The sequence below is a fragment of the Panicum hallii genome, chromosome 8 (genome assembly GCF_002211085.1).
Source record: "Panicum hallii strain FIL2 chromosome 8, PHallii_v3.1, whole genome shotgun sequence".
In the NCBI taxonomy this organism is placed as follows: Eukaryota; Viridiplantae; Streptophyta; class Magnoliopsida; order Poales; family Poaceae; genus Panicum; species Panicum hallii.
Genome location: NC_038049.1, coordinates 30,949,316 through 30,970,948, shown reverse-complemented (window position 1 = coordinate 30,970,948; position 21,633 = coordinate 30,949,316). Strand labels below are relative to the sequence as shown.

At 46.3% G+C, this 21,633-nt stretch overlaps 1 protein-coding gene across 1 annotated transcript; it reads right to left on the bottom strand.

Annotated features, from left to right (window-relative positions):
- Positions 1-13,409: 13,409 nt before the first annotated feature.
- LOC112903419 lies at positions 13,410-14,487 on the bottom strand. The gene is made up of 2 exons (XM_025972680.1): positions 14,335-14,487; positions 13,410-14,061 (listed from the first exon to the last, which is right to left on the bottom strand). The coding sequence occupies exons 1-2, from the start codon at positions 14,396-14,398 to the stop codon at positions 13,736-13,738; spliced, it is 390 nt and encodes a 129-aa protein (XP_025828465.1). The 5' UTR covers positions 14,399-14,487; the 3' UTR covers positions 13,410-13,735.
- Between the last annotated feature and the right edge of the window lie 7,146 nt (positions 14,488-21,633).

The following is a 21,633-nucleotide window of genomic DNA, read 5'->3' as shown; positions in this document are numbered from 1 at the left end:
CCGCCATCGTCTCGGGTGGCGGTGATGCTTGAGGTAGTCGAGGCTCGGTGTAGGTCTCGGCGTCCTTCGGGTGGCCACGGGGAAAACGCGGGGACGATGTGGCGTCGTCGATGAAGGCGGCGGTGAGTCTTCCTGCCGCTACTGCGCTTCCACTAGATCAGCTAGGGTTTTAGACTGTCGGTGGTGTGGCGGCGGCACGGTGAACCTCGTGTCATGTGCCGCTGGCCCCCACCTCCTCTTTATAAGACAGTGCGATGGGGCCCACCAGCTACAAACGGGCTGGAGCGCCCCCGATCAGGGCGCGTGTGAGAGGAGGCCCATCGGGCCCGTTGGGGTCCGTTGGGCTCTAGGAGATTAATCCAACAGTCTCCCCCTTGATCTCACCCTGTACTTTTCTTTTTCTTTCCATTTACTTTTTCTCGTTTCATCATGGATTTGTGCATAGAGCATGCCTCATCATCACGGTTATCTGCCGATAGACTTAACAGCTACAATACATGCCTCCACTCAGAAATAGATTCTTTAACCTTTTTGGGCCCTTATAGTCCGAAGATTACAGGCTATCCCTTAGCCCCATGCCGACTACGTGTTCCTTGAACATGCTGGGTGGTAAGCCTTTCGTTAATGGATCCGCAAGCATCTTTACTGTGCTTATATACTCGACACTTATAATCTGATCTCGGACTTTATCTTTCACAACATAATACTTTATGTCAATGTGTTTGGCAGCGCCACTTGTCTTGTTGTTGCGTGCATACATTACTGCAGGCTCATTGTCGCAGTACAACTTTAGTGGTCTAGATATATCATCAATCATTTTCAGACCGGGTATAAACTTTTTAAGCCAGTTCAACTGCCCCGTAGCCTCATAACATGCAACAAACTCGGCATACATTGTGGATGATGTAGTGATGGTTTGTTTGCAACTCTTCCAGGATATTGCTCCCCCGGCGAGGGTGAACACATACACAGACGTGGATTTTCTGTCATCTCCTGCATAATCGGAGTCTGAGTATCCTACGATACGCAGAGATTCTGTTTTTCTGTATGTCAACATGAGGCCTTTTGTTCCTTGCAAATAGCGCAGAACTTTCTTTACTAACTTCCAATGTTCTGGTCCTGAATTACCCTGGAATCTGCCAAGCAACCTGGTAACATAAGCTATATCAGGGCGTGTGCACACTTGTGCATACTGTAAGCTTCCCACAGCTAAAGCATATGGTGCCATCTTCATCTGATCAATTTCATATTGATTCTTGGGATATTGAAATTCTCCATATCTGTCACCCTTAACTATAGGTGCAGGTGAGGCACTGCATTTATGCATACTAAATTTCTTTAGAACATTTTCTATGTATGTCTTTTGGGACAGTCCTAATACCCCTTTCACTCTGTCTCGATGAATCTCGATTCCTAAAATGAATCTTCCTTCACCAAGATCTTTCATCTCAAAATGTGAGGACAAGAACCTTTTCGTTTCTAGTAACAGACTGACATCACTACTGCCAGTAGGATGTCATCCACATACAGGATTAGAAAGATATACTTCCCATTCTTGAACTTTACGTAAACGCAATTGTCCTCAACATTTTCTTTAAACCCGAATTCTTTTATTATTTTATCAAACTTCAAGTACCACTGTCTTGAAGCTTGCTTTAGCCCATAAATTGATTGCTTTAGACGGCATCCCAACTTTTCTTTACCTTCCATGACAAAATCTTTCGGTTGTGCCATGTAGACGGTTTCATCCAGATCCCCATTTAGGAATGCTGTCTTCACATCCATCTGATGTAATTCTAAATCACAATGAGCCACAAGGGCCAATATAATTCTGAAAGAATCTTTACATGAGACTGGAGAAAAAGTCTCATTGTAATCAATCCCTTCTCTTTGTGTGTAGCCTTTTGCCACGAGTCGTGCTTTAAATTTGTCTATATTCCCTTGGGAGTCATATTTGGTTTTGTAGACCCATTTGCAGCCTACTGTCTTGGCTCCTTTAGGAATTTCCTCTAAGTCCTAAACTTCGTTGGTACTCATCGATTTGATTTCATCTTCTATGGCATCAAGCTATTTGGATGAATATTCACTTCTCATGGCTTCTTCAAATGAGGTGGGATCATCCTCCATTTGAACTTCTTCGCTATTATAGACTTCATAGTCGTTAGGAATAGCGGACTTCCTTGTTCTTTGAGGTCTCCCATAGGCCTGAGCCTGTGGTGCCTTGTCTATTTGGGGCTGCTGTTGCTCCCCTTCTTGTGTGGCAACAGGTTCTTCAGGAGCCTGATGGATAGGTTCCACGTCCTCATTCATTGTTACCACAGGAGGAGCCACTGCAGGTGTTGGCATCACAGTGACTTGCACGGGCGGTGCAGTTATGGCGGGCAGCGAGAAGAAAGGTTCTTGAATCACATGATTGGGTGTATACACCCGCTTCTCCTCAAGATAAATCTTCCTAACTGACCTGCTCCCCCGGATCATTTAATCTTCAAGGAAGACTGCGTGTCTCATTTCTACAAATTTTGTGAATCTGTCTGGGCAATAGAAATGAAACCCTTTGACCTTTCTGGATAGCCAATGAAATGGCAAGATACTATTTTGGGGTCTAGTTTCGCAATAGTCGGGTTAAATACTTTTGCCTCAGCAGGACTCCCCCACACCTGCAGGTGATTCACTGAGGGTACTCTTCGTGTCCACATCTCATACTATGTTTTCGGCACCGATTTACTGGGAACTCTGTTGAGAATATGAATGGCGGTTTTCAAAGCCTCCATCCATAAACTCACTGGCAATGTAGAATAGCTGATCATACTTCACACCATATCCATCAGGGTACGATTACGTCTTTCAGCCACTCCGTTCTGCTGAGGTTCGCCCGGCATTGAATACTGGGCAACTATGCCTTGCTCCATCAGGAACTTTGCAAAAGGTCCTGGAACTTGGCCATATGGGATATGTCGACCGTAGTATTCCCCTCCACGATTGGATCTTATGATTTTAATATTTAAATCATGTTGATTTTCTACTTCAGCCTTGAATATTTTAAATTTATCCAAAGCTTCAGTTCTTTCTTTAATCGGGTAAATGTATCCATAGCGGGAATAATCATCTGTGAATGTTATGAACGAGTCATAACCATCCACACTTTTTACATGGAACGGACCACAGATGTCTGTGTGAATTATCTCTAATACACCTGTGCTCCTTTTGACATTTTTCTTTATTTTCTTTACGAATTTTCCTTTTATGCATTCAATGCATTGTTCTAAGTCAAAAAACTCTAATGGAGGAAGAATATCATTTTTAACTAATCTTTCTATTCTCCCCCTCGAAATATGGCCTAAACGACAGTGCCATAATTTCAACGACGCATCATGAGTTCTTTGTCGTTTTCTATTCGCTAGTGTAGACGAGAATACATCCACATTGTTATCGCATACGGAATTCACAGTTTCACGCAACGATATCAAATAAAGATCGTTTCTTCTGAATGCAATGAAAATAACTGTATCATTACATTCTATTAAACACCTGCCATCTCCAAAAAGACAGGTATAACCATTTTTGTCCAGGCAAGACACACTAATTAAGTTCCTTTGTAAAGAAGGTACATATAAAATATCTCTAAGAATCATGATGAAGCCAGTGCCGAGTTCTAAGTGAACATCACCCACTGGTTCAACATTGGCCTCGGCTCCGTTGGCAACTTTAATTTGCCTTTCGCTTCTTTGAGTGGTTCTCGTCGAACGGAATCTCTGCAATAAATTTACAACATGAATAGTTGCTCCTGAATCAATCCACCGAGTGGTTTTGGAATAATCTATATATAGGGATTCGTTTACAAACGAAATAATATTCTCACCTTTCTTTTCCATGATCATCTTTAAGTACCTGTGACAGTTTTTCTTGTAATGTCCCCTTTCTTTGCAGTAGAGACATTGGTCCTTCTCTACTAGAACCTGTCCATCTTGAGGTCTGTGTTGAAGCTGATGAGAGCCTTTTCCTTTAGAGGAGGAAGAAGAAAAATTGCCTTTGAAGTTGGCATTCCTTTTCCTGTTCACATAGTTGAGAGATCCGCTGTTGGCGGACTTTATCCTCTCCTCCTCCTGGACACACATTGCAACGGTCTTTTCTACATCCCAAGTGTGTGGTTGGGTGTTATAGTTGACAACAAAAGTATCAAACTCTTTAGGCAACGAGGCAAAAACCAAATGTACTATGTGATCCTCCTTAAAGGCCAGGTCCAATGATTTAAGCTTGTTGTTCTGGTTGACCATACGATGAATGTGCTCTCTGATGCCACTTCCATTGTATCTTTCTGAAATTAGTTGTTTGATCAACTGGGTAGCATAAGTCTTTGAAGAGCCATTGTACTGGTTCTTTAATTTCTCAAGATACTCTGTGACAGTGGCACAATCAATTGAGCCCATAATTGCAGGCTCAATAGTGTTCTTACAAACTGCCAAGCATTTCTTGTTGGCAGGGAACCATTTAGCATAAAGCTTCTCATAATCTGCTTTTGCTTTCTTATAAGAAAGCTCTGTTTGCTTCCAAGAAGCATCTGTGTCTGTGTCCTCCCTCACAGGAATCACAGGCTCTGTGGGAGTTGGTGTAGCTAGGACCCAATCCAGTTCACCCATAATGAAATACAGGTCTAGTTTTCTGTACTATTCATGGTAATTGTCGCCCTTTAAGATAGGAAAATCATTGATGGAAAACATCATTGATAACCCTCCTGAAAAATATTCATGAGTGGTGAGAACATTAAAATAAGTTCGAATATATTGTTGCATATTTTAAAATCAACGTTGGTCAAAATTTAAAACATGCAATAACTTTTTGTATTAAGTCTAAAACACCGTTGGGCTGAATTTTATTTAATACATGAAAAATATCTATCAAGAAGATAATAGCATAATAATTGCAATATTGTCATTGTCAATGTTGGTAAAAAAATAACAATATTACAATTCAAAATAATCTATTTGTCTTGAAATTTTAAATTCTCTCGTTGGTTCAAATTCAAATAACAAGACAAGCAATCAATAGAAAATTAATCTATTTAATCTTTGCAGCGGAAAAATAAATTCTATCAAAATTATGTCTAATTTTATCTTTTAGAAGCATTGCATCAAAGTTCAATCAAATTTGAATTTGAAATGCATCAAATTCATTGAAATTCTATCGAAAAGGTGCTTCTAAAAAAGAAAAAATGGTTCACTATGCATCTTTGGAAGTCAGCCCACCGGCCTTGTTCTGTGCGCGGCAGCCCAGCTTAAAACAGGCCCGCGCGCGCGGCGGCCTGTGGCAGCGGCCCGTTAAGGGCCGGACTGTGAGCTCGCGCGCGCGCTCACTGCTGGGCGGAAGGCAACCTTGGCCTGGGCCAGGAAAGCGTCGTCCCGCCTGGGCTGAAAGAAGCTCGTGAGGCACGGGTCGATCTCGACCGTCGATCAAAAATGAACGGCCGCGCACGCTTCTCGGCGGAACAACAAGCCCCGTCGATCGCTCGCGTTAACCCTAGCGCATTCCTCTCTCCCGGCGCCTCCGTCTTCTCCACCCGAGCGATCGAGAGCGGCGGCGACAGGCGGTGTACAGCGCCACAGTGAGCCCCCTCGCCGGCGCGCGCGTCCACCGCAAGGTGAGCGCGCCGCCGTTGAGCGGCATCACCGTGGTGCCTAGATCCGGCGCGCGGCGAGCGGCACGGCGGCGGCTCGTGCGGCCTCTGTCCGCGCTCGGCCCATGGCCTCGCGAGGTCGGGTCGACGTGCTGGCATCCTGAATGCGTCAACGGTGGACGGCACAAGGAGAGAAGAGGTAAGTCCTCCCCTTTTCCGCCATTCCCTTTTCTGTTTGTCTAGGGTTAGGGTTTCTATGGGTTCTTTTCTTTATTTTCTGTGATCTTCCCAATCTCTAATCAACGCGAGCAGGATTAGGCGTCTGATACCATTGTTAGATCCATGGATCGACTTCTTATATTCGTGGATCAACTACTTATATCCGTGGATCCACTATCATGTTATAGGATCGGGTGATGTCGTGTGGATCTAAACAAGTCAAGATAACGTGAGGGAGAGAGGAGAAGGGGCACTAGGGATCATACCGTCATGGACCTGCATTGCGGGAGCAGTTAAGGGACCCACCATCGTCTCGGGTGGTGGTGATGCTTGAGGTAGTCGAGGCTCGATGTAGGTCTCGGCGTCCTTCGGGTGGCAACGGGGAAAACGCGGGGACGATGTGGCGTCGTCGATGAAGGCGGCGGTGAGTCTTCCCGCCGCTACTGCGTTTCCACTAGATTGGCTAGGGTTTTAGACTGTCGGTGGTGTGGCAGCGGCACGGTGAACCTCGTGTCATGTGCCGCTGGCCCCCACCTCCTCTTTATAGCGCAGTGCGATGGGGGCCCACCAGCTACGAACGGGCTGGAGCGTCCCCGATCAGGGCGCGTGTGAGAGGAGGCCCATCGGGTCCATTGGGGTCCGATGGGCTCTGGGAGATCAATCCAACAGGAGCAATTCAGCCACGTATCTGCACTGCAGCTTGCATTGTGTTTGGCGTTGGATGTGCCTGCGATATTCCAATCGGGAAACTAGCAGGTCATTCCAATCGGCAGTTGGCCAGTTGGGCTTGTACTTAACCTAGTGTTTGGGGACCCGGTGCGGTCAGCCGACTTATATACGGACCTGCCTCCTCGGAGCTCTTCCATCATCAGGGCAGGGAATGTGGCCTACCTAACGGCTTTCTATTCCTGTTGTCTCCTAATCACTAACTGGACTAAATTGGAAAGCATGTACCAGTTTGAGATTGCCAGGCACGGGCTCGTGGCGTGCATCCACGTGGTGCTTCAAAGGATGTAGGACGTCGGGCGCTGGTGGCAGCAGGCGGATGCAGTGCAGCAGTTGAGGCGTCTCTGACGGCTAGCTTTCTAGTCGCCCTGACCTCGTGCGTCCCATGGCGGGGGCGTTCAAACCTTTCTACCTCGTGCAGTCCTTCATGGGCACTAGGAGCTTAGACGCCTACGTGCCTCTCTTCAGACGGAACATGGAGAATTATTTTAAAAAAAGGGTTAAAAAATATTAAATTCGAAAAAGGGGTGCCGTTTTGGAAATTTTCGAAAAATGGGTGCCTCCCGCTCGATCAACGGGCGGGAGGCGTGGGGCCGGAGACCTCCCGCCCATCCAACGGGCGGGAGGTCCCACAATTTTTCCGAGGCCCCTAAGGCATCCCGCACGCCCAACGGGCGGGAGGTTCCCATTATTTCTTATTTTTTGTTCGAATTTATGTTTTACAAACTATTTAAAATTCATACTTTTTCAAATACAAGATTTATTCGTCATACTCTTTTGTATACATATAAAATTTTAATTCAATTTTACGAAGAAGATTACTGTATCTAAAACTCGTATGAAGATGGTTAAACGATAACGTTTTGCAACGTAGAATCCAAATATTACGATAGTACGATACATCAACCCATTAAAAATAAAATAGTATCATACAAAAAATAGTTTAAATATATAGAGTCCACCGAATCAGGAGTATCTACTCCATCTGTCTCGGTCCTCATGCTCTCTTGGTCCTCCCCCCTAGTCCTAGGCCATCGGCGTATGTGCCCCTCCGAGTACGTGAGTGCATCTGGAGCACGGTGAGGACGAGGCGGAGGAGGCGCCGGCGTGAACGGGTCATCCTGGGACTGTGGAGCTAGAGCATCATACGTTTGGGAGGCACCAATGATGTCAGGCCCGGCGACGCCGCCCTTCAACTCTGACAAACTGACGGAGCCGCCGTCCTAACCCTCCCAGTCCGGCACACCGAACAAACCACCATGTGCAGGAGCTCCCATCGACCAAGCATGCTGAGTATAGCCTTGAGAAAACGGAGCAGCTGGCATTGAACCCGATGGGAGAGACATTCATGGAGCATAGGCACCAAACGTCTGAGGCTCCATTCTTGCAGGAGGAGGCCCCATTGCCGTCGAGTGCATGACTATAAAAACAAACAAAATTATTCGCGTAAATCAAAGTTGATCGAAATGGCAATTATAAAGGACTTACAGCTCAAACTGGCGGCAGTACCGCTGGACGCTGCGTGCGGTGCTGCAGAGGTCGATGGGCCAGCTATGTACACGTGGGCGGACGCATGAGATAAACTGGAGGCCCGCACGTCGTCTCTGCTGCAACACGTCAGTGCACGTAACGCTCGCATCAAGTTGTCATGAATCCGATGAAAGCTCTCTTTGTACCGTGCGTCCGGTACACGTACTCCACGTTCAAACAACGTGATCTGAGATGCAGCTTCAACCTCCGCGCAGTTGATGAGATCGATCTGCATGAGTAATGGGAAGCAGAGTAATATTGTTATCTATTTTTTAAAAAAATATTTAATAATTGAAGTTGCGAAAGACGCGGCGCCTGATCATGGTACAAGGGATACGTGTCCGAGATGGTCGGCGGGTGCTGATGCTCCGCGTCATCAATACGTGAAAGAGTGACGTACGGACGCGTGCGAGTGAGGTACCAGCGGATGTATGCGCCGTAAGACGCCTCTGTGTGTGGCTGCGGCTCGTCCCACACATCGTCAGGTGTGTCTAGCCACCCTACTACGTACTCCTGCAGCTTGACAACCCAGTTGACTTCGTTGGCATGATATCCCCTGCGCGAATATTTGTTGCAAACATTTGGAAGACAATATTATTTCATGATAACGGTTATATAATTAATAGAAAATGAGTTATCACAAACTTACTCGTGTACGCTGCGCGGCACGGCCTGGAACGCTCGGGTAGGAGAGGGAAGTGCCGTCGTCGCCTGAACTGCCTCATCACTCGCTCAACGCAGTACGACTCCATGATAATATCGAACACTAGGTTCGCCTTTGTGAGCCAGTACGCCTCGTCACGCGTGCAGAGGGAGGACAACCCGTGCGGCGCACGTGTCTAGACAGCCGCACCGGTGTACGGGGTCCAGATGACATCCTGTGGCCGCAACCGATCAAATTCGGACACGAACTGAGGGTATGCTTTTCGGACCTGCCGATGTGCCTAGCTCATCTGCAAAATTACACAACTGCGTCGGTACTCTGCATATACAGAAATGTACAACAGTAAATTAAAGAGCTTAATCATCGATCGGTCCAAAGCGAACCTATCGTGGGGCTGTCCTCGTGCCACAGCCCATACATCACGATCGGATTAGTCTCCTCGCTGATTAGGGAGGCGTGCTATGGTGAATCGCTCGTACAACCATAGCTGTAGTAGAAGTGGACAGCCTGTGATGACGGCGGTCCTCTCCGTCTTCAAACAGGCCTGGCAAAGGCCTCGGTACGTGGCAGCAAGCACTGCCGATCCCTAGCTCCACCCAGGTACCTGGCCCGGCTCCGCATCCACATAGTTGCCGCTAGAGTTGCAGAAAAGAGCCCAGCCGAACAACCACAATAGATATACCTCCAGGCAGCGCGACACCTCGTACTGCCCAGCCAGAGGGTGGAGATCCTGAGCCTGAAATATATTTGTTCAATGCTTAGAGGTAGTCACATATGATTCAATTAAATTAATTAAAAATAATTGTACGTACCTATATTGTATTACCCAACCCTTGGCGGGGCTGGGCGCGTCAGGTACGTCCAAAAAATATGGCGGGTTCACTGGAGCAAACCACTCCTGAAGCTCCGCCCTCCAGGTAGGTAGCACGGCAACCGGGCCAACAGCTTCACCCGCAATGGGAAGCCCGAGCAGGTACGACACGTCCTGCAATGTGGGGGCCATCTCCCCGCACGGCAAGTAGAACGTGTGCGTCTCCAGACACCACCTGTCCGCCAACGCCGCAAGTAGAGAGCGGTCGAGCTGCATCCGCTTCTTGGCGCCACCGTCTTGGTCGTCGCCGGCCTGAAGCATACGTGCGAGTGGCAGCAAACCAGCCTCATGTAACCTGTATATTTTGCATTATGGTTACAATTGTCAAACAAACAATACATTCATTCCATAAAAAAATACAAAGTATCACCTGTCAAGCCAGCGGTCGTCCAGGTGCAACAACTCCTTTGCTACACGAGGGCGCAACTCGTGAAACTGCTACCCCTCCACCGCTGCCAGGTACGACCTATGCCGTTCGTCGGTGTTCGCGTCATGGAGCTCCGGTGTCTACGCCATATCTGCATAAAAAATATAACTACCCTAACAAATATTTCTAAAAAATAATTAAAAATACTAAAAACTATTCAAAATATAACTACCCTAACAAATATTTCTAAAAACTATTGAAAATACTAAAAACTATTCAAAATATAACTACTCTAAGAAATAGTTCTAAAAACTATTCAAAATACTAAAATCTATTCAAAATATAACTACCCTAAGAAATATTTATAAAAATAATTGAAAATACTAAAAACTATTCAAAATATAACTCCCTAAGAAATATTTCTAAAAATAATTAAAAATACTAAAAACTATTCAAAATATAACTACCCTAAGAAATATTTCTAAAAACTATTGAAAATACTAAAAACTATTCAAAATATAACTACCCTGAGAAATAGTTCTAAAAACTATTCAAAATACTGAAAACTATTCAAAATATAACTACCCTAAGAAATATTCCTAAAAACTATTGAAAATACTAAAAACTATTCAAAATATAACTACCCTAAGAAATATTTCTTAGATTATAGTTATTTTTAAGTAATTATACGACTGGAACGAGAATATACCTCCAAACCGACGTATGAACAGGGCTTCGCCGCTTCCTCTCCTCTCTTCCTCTCCTCCCTTTCTTTTTTTTTCCTGATTTTTGCTGAATAATATGGGAATTTGGGGGTAGGTGGGGGCTTATATAGTGTGGGTGGAACGGCCCGTTGGACGGGCGGGATGCTGCCGCGGCCACGTCAAGGGCCTCTTCGCGAATAAAAAGAGTTTCTTATTCGCGAAGAGGCTCTCGGGAGGGGTCTGGAAAAAATTTTGGGACCTCCCGTCCGTTGGATGGGCGGGAGGTCTCCGGCCCCACGCCTTCCGCCCGTTGATCGGACGGAAGGCACCCATTTTTTGAAAATTTACAAAATGGTACCCCTTTTCAAATTTAATATTTTTTAACTCTTTTTTTTTAAAAAATTCGAATATGGACGCCTCCAAGAAGTGCCTGTACATGGGCTACGAAATGGGCCGGGAGGGCCCTGCTCTGCTGCTGCGGCAGTCGTGGACTAGAGTCGTATTGGTTAATTGATGGGCTAACCAATATGGAAGGATGCCTAATAAAAAACTTAGATTGTAGTTCTTATATTGATTTTGTAAACGTATTGGGATTTATAATTCAATCCGAATTCAAGTATCACTCAGACAAACAAGCACATAACACGATTATAAAGTTCTTAAATTTGTGGAATTAAATTTGACTTCTAATTATGAGGAGTTAGCAACACTGGAATCAAAACTTTAAGTTCATGCATATATTATTGGATGTTTAAAAATTCGGATTTTCACATCATAAATTAAATCAATATTTAAAAGTTTTACGTGTGGCTTATTAAAATATATACTTAACAAACATGTTAGTCAGATTAAATTTATTATTATATATCTCCAAAATCACAATATTTCCAAACAAGAGCCATAATTTCTACACCATGATAATTCATTTCGAGCACTACTACACAAACTATCATTGGTCTACGTTAGTTCCGAATCTAATGGCTAGGTGGACATAATTTTTAGTCTCGGGTGATGGTTCCACCCGGGACTAACGAACCCCTATTAATCCCAGTGTACTCATCACCCATGACTGATGAGTAGGACACTTTTAGTCCCGGGTGGTGGCTACACCCGAAACTAATAAAACTCTTTAGTCCCGGGTGAAATTATCACCCGAGACTATAGGTGGTGAACCCGGAGCTCCGATTATTTCAAGTGTAGTGCATGTAGCTTCTGTCCTTATCTTCCCAACTCGCTCCATTGTCCTCTCATCTCTCTCACCCCTTCCTTATCCTCTCCTCTTATCGTAGCCTCTCTCTCCCCCTCCTGTATAGCTCTCTGATGGCCAGGCGGGCACAGCGGGGGCTGGCCTGGCCGCCGCCGGCAGGGCGTGCGGGTCCGGCCTGGCCGCTGCCAGCCTCCACGGGCCGCGCAGGGGCTGGCCTGGCCGCCGCGCAAGGGCTAGCCTGGCCGCCGCCGGCCCTACGGCCACGTGCGCACTTGGCCTGGCCGGCGTGAGGGCAAGCCTGGCAGCACGGGCGCGAGGGCCGCATGCCGCCGCCGAGCGCGAGGACAGGCTCGGCCGCAGCGGATCCAGCCGGTGAGAAGCTACAGATAAATTTGTGTTTGGGAATGATTGGTTTGTGAGTGTGTTGTGTATTAGATGTTGTACTGTGAATCAAATCGAACTCATGTGTTATGAATCAGTTGTTGTACAATGAATCAAATTGAACTCATGTAATGTGAATCCTTCGATGTTTCTTGCTCTCGATTTGATTGCATCTCTATGGCGGTCGAGGTGGAGTTGGAGCTCAAGAAGGTGGTGCTCGAGACGAAGTTGCAGACCCCGGCGGGCGGCGCGGCTAGACCCGGCTCAGCCTGGCCCCGGCGGGTGACGGCGCGAAGGCTGATATTTTTTTGTTTCTAAAAAATTACATTAGTCCCGGTTGAATAGCCGTCGGGATAAAAAGGTAAGATACATTAGTTCCAGATATACAGTCCCAGTTGGAAAACCGGGACTAAAGCCTGTTCCCATCCGGTACTAGTGAAGGATTCTGTACTAGTGGAGGGGCTGTAGTGTAGGCTTCCATGCATGTCCTCAGATATATATACACTTAAAGACTTATAAAATTTCTTGTTAGTTTCCATAATTTATGGCCAGCGGGTTTTAATACATTTGGTAACTATATACTATAATTGTGTGGTAAATGAGATTATGAGGGTTTATGTTATTGGTTATTTGTAAATTATTGAGTAATACTCATACTAGGAGATTTGGCACCCACTAGAGAAAAACTACTAGAAGACACTAAAACTTTTGGACAATCATACACTGTCACAAGATAGCTAGCTTGCATATATCTAGCTACTTGGAGAGAATATTGTGTAACTCTGATCTTATGGAGAAAACGTACATATAAATTGAGAGTTTAATGAAATCTTTTTGAGGACTACGTGTCGAGTCATTGTGAGTTTGCCTTAGCGCACGAAGCTTCTAGCAAAGAATATGTCATACTATGGAGTACGATGGAGGCTAGGAATTTATCACGCGTGAGAGTGCATCTTTTCAGACATAAAGCGAACTAGAAAATTTGTGGAAGCACTTTTCGAACTCTGCATACAAGCAATCTGTGGTAACTAACCATGGGGCAAGGCATCACATATCTGCAGTCTACTGTTTGTGGTGTCCTGTTAAGTTGCATGATTTATGCCATCTTAGAACTAGCAACACTCAAAAATTTAAAAGGAAATTATATGGCATACAAGAGACAATGCATGGACCGGAATGTTTTCCCATGCATTTTCCAACAAAAGAGTATAAACTCTGCCTCTTCAAAACTCTTTGATCATTTGGTAGCATACCTTTTTTGACATATACAGTACATTTCTTGAAGAGCAGATCACCCGTTTCCTCAAGCTTTATTGAGCAGGACTGATTATTAGCTTCTCTCTCTCTCTCTCTCCCCCTCTCTCTCTCTCCCATACACTAACACACAGTTATCCATTATAATAACACTATATCCAAGATGGCACAGCTTATGAGCAGGCAACTTGCTAATAGCTATTAGCACGGGCCATCGACCTCCAAGCTCCTGGGAGTCATCTGGAAGAAGTGGTCCCAGGCGTACTGGAAGCTTACGGTGGCCATGCTTGGGATTGGCTCGCCGCCGTTCACCAGGTAGACGCCTCCGTCGTCAGCGCGGAACGCAGCAGGATCAACGTCCACTGTCGTGGCGAAGCCCCGGGCGTCGAGGCGGACGTTCCTGACGGCGCACGGGCACAAGTTCTTCAGCTCCACCTGGAACACCGTGTCGCCGCCGGACACCACGACGCCTGAATTGATGGTCTCCACCTGGATGCTCGACGTGATGCATCGCTCGCCATTTGTTCCTGATCATGTTTTTTTTTCAATAGAAGTTGAATGTCAAACATCAGTAGGCATTGAGAATTTGAATAATTATTGGCAATTTTTGATAGCTCTTGGTGTTAGTGAGTTACTCCCTCTGTTCTTCTAAATTATTAGCTGTTTTAGCTTAGATTTTGCTGTGCAAAATAATTAATAATTTAGAACGGGGTGAGTACTAATTAAAATTTGAACTATACCCTCTATGTACGGAGCTAAATTTTATTTCCACGACAAGCTTGTCAAACCGCGAGACTCACCACTTAGCAAGAGAGCCAATAAGACGACAGTGAGGATCGTCCGAAGCATGCTCGAGGTGGCCATGTTTCTTGCTTGTTCTTTCTTTTGTACACCAGAATCCCAGCTTGCTTTGTAAGTATGGGTGCTAGTTGGTGGTCAGCTCCGGCTTGTGGTTTTTGATGGTGGTGCTGGTGCTACGGCCGCGGGCAGCGTCCTATTTATAGACAGGGACAAGGCTCGATCCATTATTTGTAGCAATCTGTGTGTCCCCATGACAGGAGCATGGAAACAGCCCCAGCTACTATTTTTGCATATACAATGGCCTCACCACATTTGCTTCGCAGCTAAGTACATCAATGTGTCTCGTTGTGAGTAGCAAAAGGGACAAAAGAGAAAAAGTGTGGGCCGGGGTAGTTAGCTTAGTTCCTTCCTTGCAAATCACTTTATTCTGGCTAAAAGAGTATCAATCACGGATGGTAATATGTTATAACTCGATCTAAGACAACATGGTTAATGGAAGAAATGAACTTGTCACAGGATCAGCGATTCCATGTTATTACACTTCTGAGGTCTTCCTCTTCCTGCATTAACACCTGTTCCGGCGTCTGCAACCGGAGGTCGTAGAGCCGCTTGTTCTTGACGCAGAGGACCGACTGGTAGCGCGGGTCCCACTCCAGGCGTTGCACCCTATCCTATCAAGAATAGAAGTATGGAACAGTGTACATATTTTTATGTAACTCTATTCAACTGCACATTGAGCTCTGTATATGTAACACAAGTATTTCATATAAGAACAACAAAAGAAAATTTGCAACATTATTAACATAGGAAATACTATAAATTACTATTAGAAAACTGTAAGTAGCTATAAGACATATAATGCCACGGCATTTAAATAATGACACACATCAAAGGTACTATCGGATGCTGTAGCTCGATTATACTAGAAATTGAATCTACTAGGCCCATGTACCATCAAGAGAGAAAAAAAAATAGTTTTCCGTTAGGCTTTAGGTACAAATGGAGAATTTACTTGCATTTTATTAACCTTGACAGAAAACACCAAAGTAGTTCAATTCGTCTGGACTAGTTAACTCTTTTTAATGTCTCAATGGTAAGAAGAAAAAATTAGAAACACATCTCTAGAGGTACTGAGAACGGAACCAGCACTACCGGAATACGGGACGTTGCGGCCAGAAACTTTTCCTGACGGTTTTCCCCTTCCGACAGGAGTGAACACTATCTCCTGTCGGTTCGACAAAAACCGACAGGAAAAGTTTGAATCGTCAGGAATTTGCAGTTTTCTGGTAGTGCAGGAAATATGACCAAAACAGATATGCCATATCTTGATTTACCATAGTTGTACAGCCAATTCCATTAATTTGAATATTTACTTACTGAAACGCATATCATTGAATTTCGCTAGATAAGGTCCACTACCTTTGAACCCATTGAAACAAAGTAGAACCTTGCCCTGACTAACAGTTCGGAATTCCTTAAGGGCTAATCATCAAGAACATGCCAGCTAACACTAGGTGTTACGAGAACATGCCAGCTAACAGTTGCCCTGACGCTCGCCGCCCTTCGACTCCTGAGCTGTGCGCTCGGCACACCCTCTTCCGCCGGCGCCGCGCAGCCAGAGGCCCGAGCCACGGGCCCGTGCGCTCGGCAACCCCCCTATCCACCGCAGGCACCCCCCCCCTCGTGCTCGGCACCCCCCTCATCCGCCATGCTGCAACGCAAGGGCACAAGCCGCGGAGTCCATCCATGGCCGCTCCCCTCGGGTTCGTCGGAACCTCCACGCAGATCCTCCCTTCCTCCTCCTCTGCCGGAACCCGAGCTGCGGGCGGATCAACCTCGGCTTGCGGCACTGGCCCCACCACCAGATCATTAGGCGAGGGAGCACGTCCGGCAGCTGGCCGCCTAAGTCGAGGTTGACGAAGTCATCTAAGTCTTCCGTGGATCTTAATACACGGATACAAATAAATAATAATATTCTACTTGCAAATAAACTCCAAATAAGAACAATAAAGATCCAAATAAGAAGAACACGGACACTTGTCAGCAGGTTAGGGATACGTGTTAGTTCTTGGTTCACGTGCGGATGATGATGTCATGAGTGGTCCTGCTGATGTCATCATTGACCAGGTCAAACGTTAGAGTTGACTGGTCAAGGGGGTCAACTAGGTCAACTGGGATCCACATGTCATCACGTGGACCCCACGAGTCAATTCAGGACAAGATTGCAGGTAGACGTGACGTTTGCGTTCACCAAGTCAACAGGCAACGGTCAGGGTCCGTCAACAGTCAAACTGGATCCACTCCCTTATAGTGGGCCCCGCATGCAGTCGGGATCCTGGGGGGCAGTGTGTGCATGTGGTGGATGGACGGCCAGCTATGGCATGCCCACAAGGTGCTCGACGAGGAGACGCTAAGGGCTGGAACACGTGCGAACGTGCGATGTCAAGGCGTGGCGAGGGCATGAACAGCGAGGCGCAAGGTGATGGCTTGTCCTCATGGCAAGACTCGACGCGGAGGCCGGTGGCTAGTGTTCAGGAAGGCGACAACAAGCACGTGCACATGGCAGCAAAACAGATCCCGTACTGTGCTCCCTACAAGCTAAGGTGAAGGTTTGCATGGTGCTGTAGCATCGTGGATTGGATCAGATCAAGGCACACGGTGAACTGCAAGGCAGTGACACGGAAGAAAGCTAGCATGTACGGGTTGTGCTGGTGCAGCCTGAGGCGATAAAAGGACTTTGGCTTGGGTGGACGTACAGGGCTCGAGGGCATGCGTGCGCTAGACGAGGGGCGACGGTAAGCTCTGCGGAGTTCCGGCAGTCCGGTGCCACTTGCTTGGTGCATGGGCGTGTGCAGCCTTGGTCCTGACAAGCAGGATCGCTCGGTGTCGTGGTTGCCGCTAATTCGTCACGGTGATGTGTTCTCTATCATCAGCTCGAGCACGGTGACGGGCCCAAGATGCAAGCGTCCCGAGCCAGAGGTGGTCCTGGTGGTGGGTTTCGCGTACGGTGGCATGCTGCTCGGCATAACCAAGGAATAAGCAGAAGGGCGAGCAGCAGGCTACGTCTTGCTGCTTGCTGGCTTTGATGGAGAAGGAAGATCAGGGAGGAGGTGGCGTGCATGATTGAAGAGCAGAGCTGCAGGTTTGTTTTTGCGGTGGAGCAGGACAGCCTGACAAGAAGGACTGCTGCTAGCCATGGTAGAAACAAGAGAGGGAGTAGGGTGCTAGCTACGGGAGAGAGAGGAGGGTAATTGCTGGTGAATTGCTTGCTCGAATTGGATCAAGCAAAGCTGCTTACTGTGTTGCTCTGCTCGGACTTGGGGAAAGCAACAGATAGAGAAGGGAAATTGAGTTGCATCAGAGAGAGAGGGGGAGACGCTGGTTCTCGCTGTACCGCTACACCAAAACAGTTCATTTTCGTCGGCCACATTTATTTTCGCTGGCTAGGTGTTCACGTTATTGACCATGGTGTGGCCCTCACGGCGGCTCAGTGCCTGCGTTTGTGGGTCCACGGTTTGGTTGCGTGTGCGGCTGCAAGGACGGGCTCGGCTGGTTGACTCGGCGTCTCGGCACACAGGCAAGGCATGGGCAAAGGTGTAGGTCAGGCAAGCAAAGGAGATGACTTGGAATTCGGCGGCGCGTGCGCGATGGCCGGCAGCTCCGGTTTGCATTGCGCCCGCAGGGCGGCGTGTTCGAGTTATGGGCTTGGTCCATTCATTCTAATCAATGCATTAAAAGAATTTAAAGCCCACTATTAAATGCTAGGGAATCAATGGCTTAATTCCGTACCGGGAATTGAGGAGGATCTCAACCGACTTAAAGGGTGGACTTCGTGTACACCACTTGTGAAGCCGGTAAAAGAAGGACGGTGAACCACGCGCGCGCGCTCGCTCGCCGAGCCGAGCCGGGCCGGGCCGGGACAATAACTGCCGCTTATCAAAGTCATTCATGACGTCCAGGTTCATTGAACCTGAGGCACCTCACGCCTATATAAACCAGCACCCTCTCCTCCCATTCTCACTCACCTCAGCACTCGTCCAGGTACTCCTTCTTAGGAGACCTCTCCCCTCTCCCTCAGCTGCTTTCTGCCATTCCCATCGCTAGTACTGCGCGCACAGCTCTAGCGAGAGCAGGGCCTCCGGAACCTCCGCTCGCTGAAGGTCCTGCACGGGACGCGGGCAATCAGGTTTTCGGGGAGCGTCTTGACGCGACTGCTCGCTCCCCGAACGACTACTTCGTCTACTTCCCGGAGTGACCGCTCGTGCGAACGACTACTTCGTCTACTTCCCGGCGTGACCGTTCGTGGGAACAACTACTTCGTCTACTTCCCGGCGTGACCGTTCGTGGGACTGCACGGCGAACCTCTTCCTGCATCGACATAGTTTGGCTACTTCGAGCAAGGCCAGTCGAATAGCATGTCTATTCCAGCCGGTAACGGCGCAACCGGTGCCCCCGGCACTGGTCCCGCCTTGGGGTACTTACTAAACCTATTCTGGTTTAATTCTTTGTTCATGCTTATTAGTAAGAATAACATGAACACATGCACATGTCTTATTCACACATTATCACTCATTTGTATCATAAAATTGCTAGTAATATTTGGAATTAAAATATACCGAAAATTTCCTAGAATTCTAACAATCCAAAAACCTGATTTTGTTAATAGGCTTTCGGTATCTAGCTTTGCTGCATCAATCAAACCACCACCTTTTGATGGTTCAAATTACAAATGTTGGCAAGAGCGGCTTATACTATGGTTAACACTATCAAGAGTGATCCATGTAAAAGAGGGTAAGCCTGAACAGTTCTCTCCAGAGGAAGGGAGTGCGTTCGATGAGGCTGATATCCTCTTTCGAGGCTTGATCATTAGTGTTCTCGGTGAAAACCTGGTGGATTCTTATATCCGGCTGCCAACTGGCAAAGCATTGTGGGATGCTCTTGAGGCTCAATATGGAGTATCTGACGCCGGGAGTGAGTTGTATATCATGGAGCAGTTCCTTGAATATAGAATGGTCGAAGACCGTTTTGTGGTGGATCAGGCTCATGAAATACATACTCTGGCAAAAGATCTCAAAAATTGCAGCAAAGAGTCCCCATGTGTGTTATCCAACAAGTTTGTGGCCGGAGGTATAATCTCTAAGCTGCCACCTTCTTGGAGGGACTTTGCTACTTCTCTAAAACAAAAGAGACAGGAGTTCACCATAGATGGACTCATAGGGACTCTTGATGTTGAGGAGAAGGCGAGAGCATAGGACATACGTGGGAAAGAAGTTGTTGGTGCTTCTAGCGCCAATCTTATTCAGAAGAACAAATCCCACAAGAACAAGAAAAAGCCACCGCAGAACCAACCAAAGACTAAGCAGACAACCACTTTTAAGAAGAAGAAGAAGAAGAAGGGAGCTTGCTATGTGTGCGCTAGTACGGAACACTTTGCTGCAAAGTGTCCGAACCGCAAAGGCAACGACTCCGCCAACATGGTTATTAGCGAGCCTGGAGGAACATCGGGGTACGGTAATTTATTACCTACTGTTCTTTCAGTCTTTGGTTCACCCGAATGGTGGGTTGACACTGGTGCTAATATTTATGTTTGTGCTGATGCTTCTTTGTTCTCTTCTTACCAGACCGGCGGGACTTCCTCCTTGCTGATGGGGAACGGATCGCATGCGCGTGTTCTTGGTGTTGGTACGGTAAATCTGAAGTTTACTTCAGGGAAGACCGTGCAGCTGAAGAACGTGCAGTATGTCCCCACCATCAAGAAGAATCTAGTCAGCGGCTCTCTACTGTGTAGAGATAGTTTTAAATTAGTCTTTGAGTCTAATAAATGTATCTTGTCTAAGTTTGGTACTTTTGTTGGAAAGGGTTATGAAAGCGGAGGCTTGTTTCGTCTTTCTTTGTCAGATGTTTGTAATAAAGTTGCATACAATGTTATTAACGTTGATGAAACAAAATGTTTGGCATTCGAGGCTTTGTCACGTTAATTTTGGTTGTATGATGCGCTTAGCTAATTTGAGCTTAATTCCAAAGTTTACTTTTGTCAAAAATTCTAAGTGTCATATATGTGTTGAATCAAAACAAACTCGTAAGCCTCATAAGACCGCGGAGGCAAGGAGCTTGGCACCCTTAGAATTAATTCATTCCGATTTGTGCGAAATGAATGGAGTGTTGATAAAAGGTGGTAAAAAATATTTTATGACTTTGATTGATGATAGTACTAGATTTTATTACATCTATTTGTTGAAGTCAAAAGATGAAGCTTTACACTACTTTAAAATCTATAAAGCTGAAGTAGAAAACCAACTTGAGAGAAAGATCAAAAGAGTTAGGTCAGATCGTGGTGGCGAGTATTTCTCAAATTTATTTACTTTATTCTGCGAGGAACATGGTATTATTCATGAAAGGACGCCTCCCTATTCACCTCAGTCAAATGGGGTTGCCGAAAGAAAGAACCGCACTCTAACGGACTTGGTTAACGCCATGTTAGATACAGCGGGACTTTCCAAGGAATGGTGGGGTGAGGCTATATTGACTGCATGTCATGTCCTAAACCGTGTTCCTACAAAGAATAAAGAGATAACTCCATTCAAGGAATGGGAGAAGAAAAGACCAACACTGTCATACTTACATACATGGGGTTGTTTAGCAAAAATGAGTGTGCCAATAACCAAGAAACGTAAGCTTGGAACTAAAACTGTGGATTGTATCTTTCTAGGTTATGCTATTCACAGCGTTGGGTATAGATTTTTAATAGTGAAATCTGGAGTACCTGACATGCATGTTGGTACTATAATGGAGTCCAGAGATGCTACATTTTTTGAAAACATTTTTCCCATGAGAGATGAAACAAGTTCATCTAGGCAAGAGTTCATCGAGGATGATGGCTCTGCTAAGCCGATAGAACACAATGAACATACACTTGTGGAAAATCCTGAGGAGGATAACAATGATGCTCCGAGAAAGAGCAAGAGACAAAGGACTGTAAAGTCTTTTGGTGATGATTTCATTGTATACCTCATAGATGATACACCCAGAACCATTGAAGAGGCATATTCATCTCCTGATGCTGACTATTGGAAGGAAGAAGTGAGGAGTGAGATGGATTCTATTATGTCTAATGGAACCTGGGAGGTCGTTGAACGTCTTTATGGATGTAAACCGGTTGGATGCAAGTGGGTGTTCAAGAAAAAGCTTAGGCCAGATGGTACTATTAAAAAGTACAAGGCTAGACTTGTGGCCAAGGGTTATACCCGAAAAGGAGAAGATTTCTTTGACACTTATTCACCAGTTGCCCGATTGACCAC

Excerpts from the sequence above, each read along its gene's own strand:
- LOC112903419 (XM_025972680.1), bottom strand. The coding sequence starts at position 14,398 with ATGGCCACCTCGAGCATGCTTCGGACGATCCTCACTGTCGTCTTATTG. Across the intron at positions 14,062-14,334 it reads ATTGGCTCTCTTGCTAAGTG|GAACAAATGGCGAGCGATGC; the intron begins GTGAGTCTCGCG and ends AAACATGATCAG.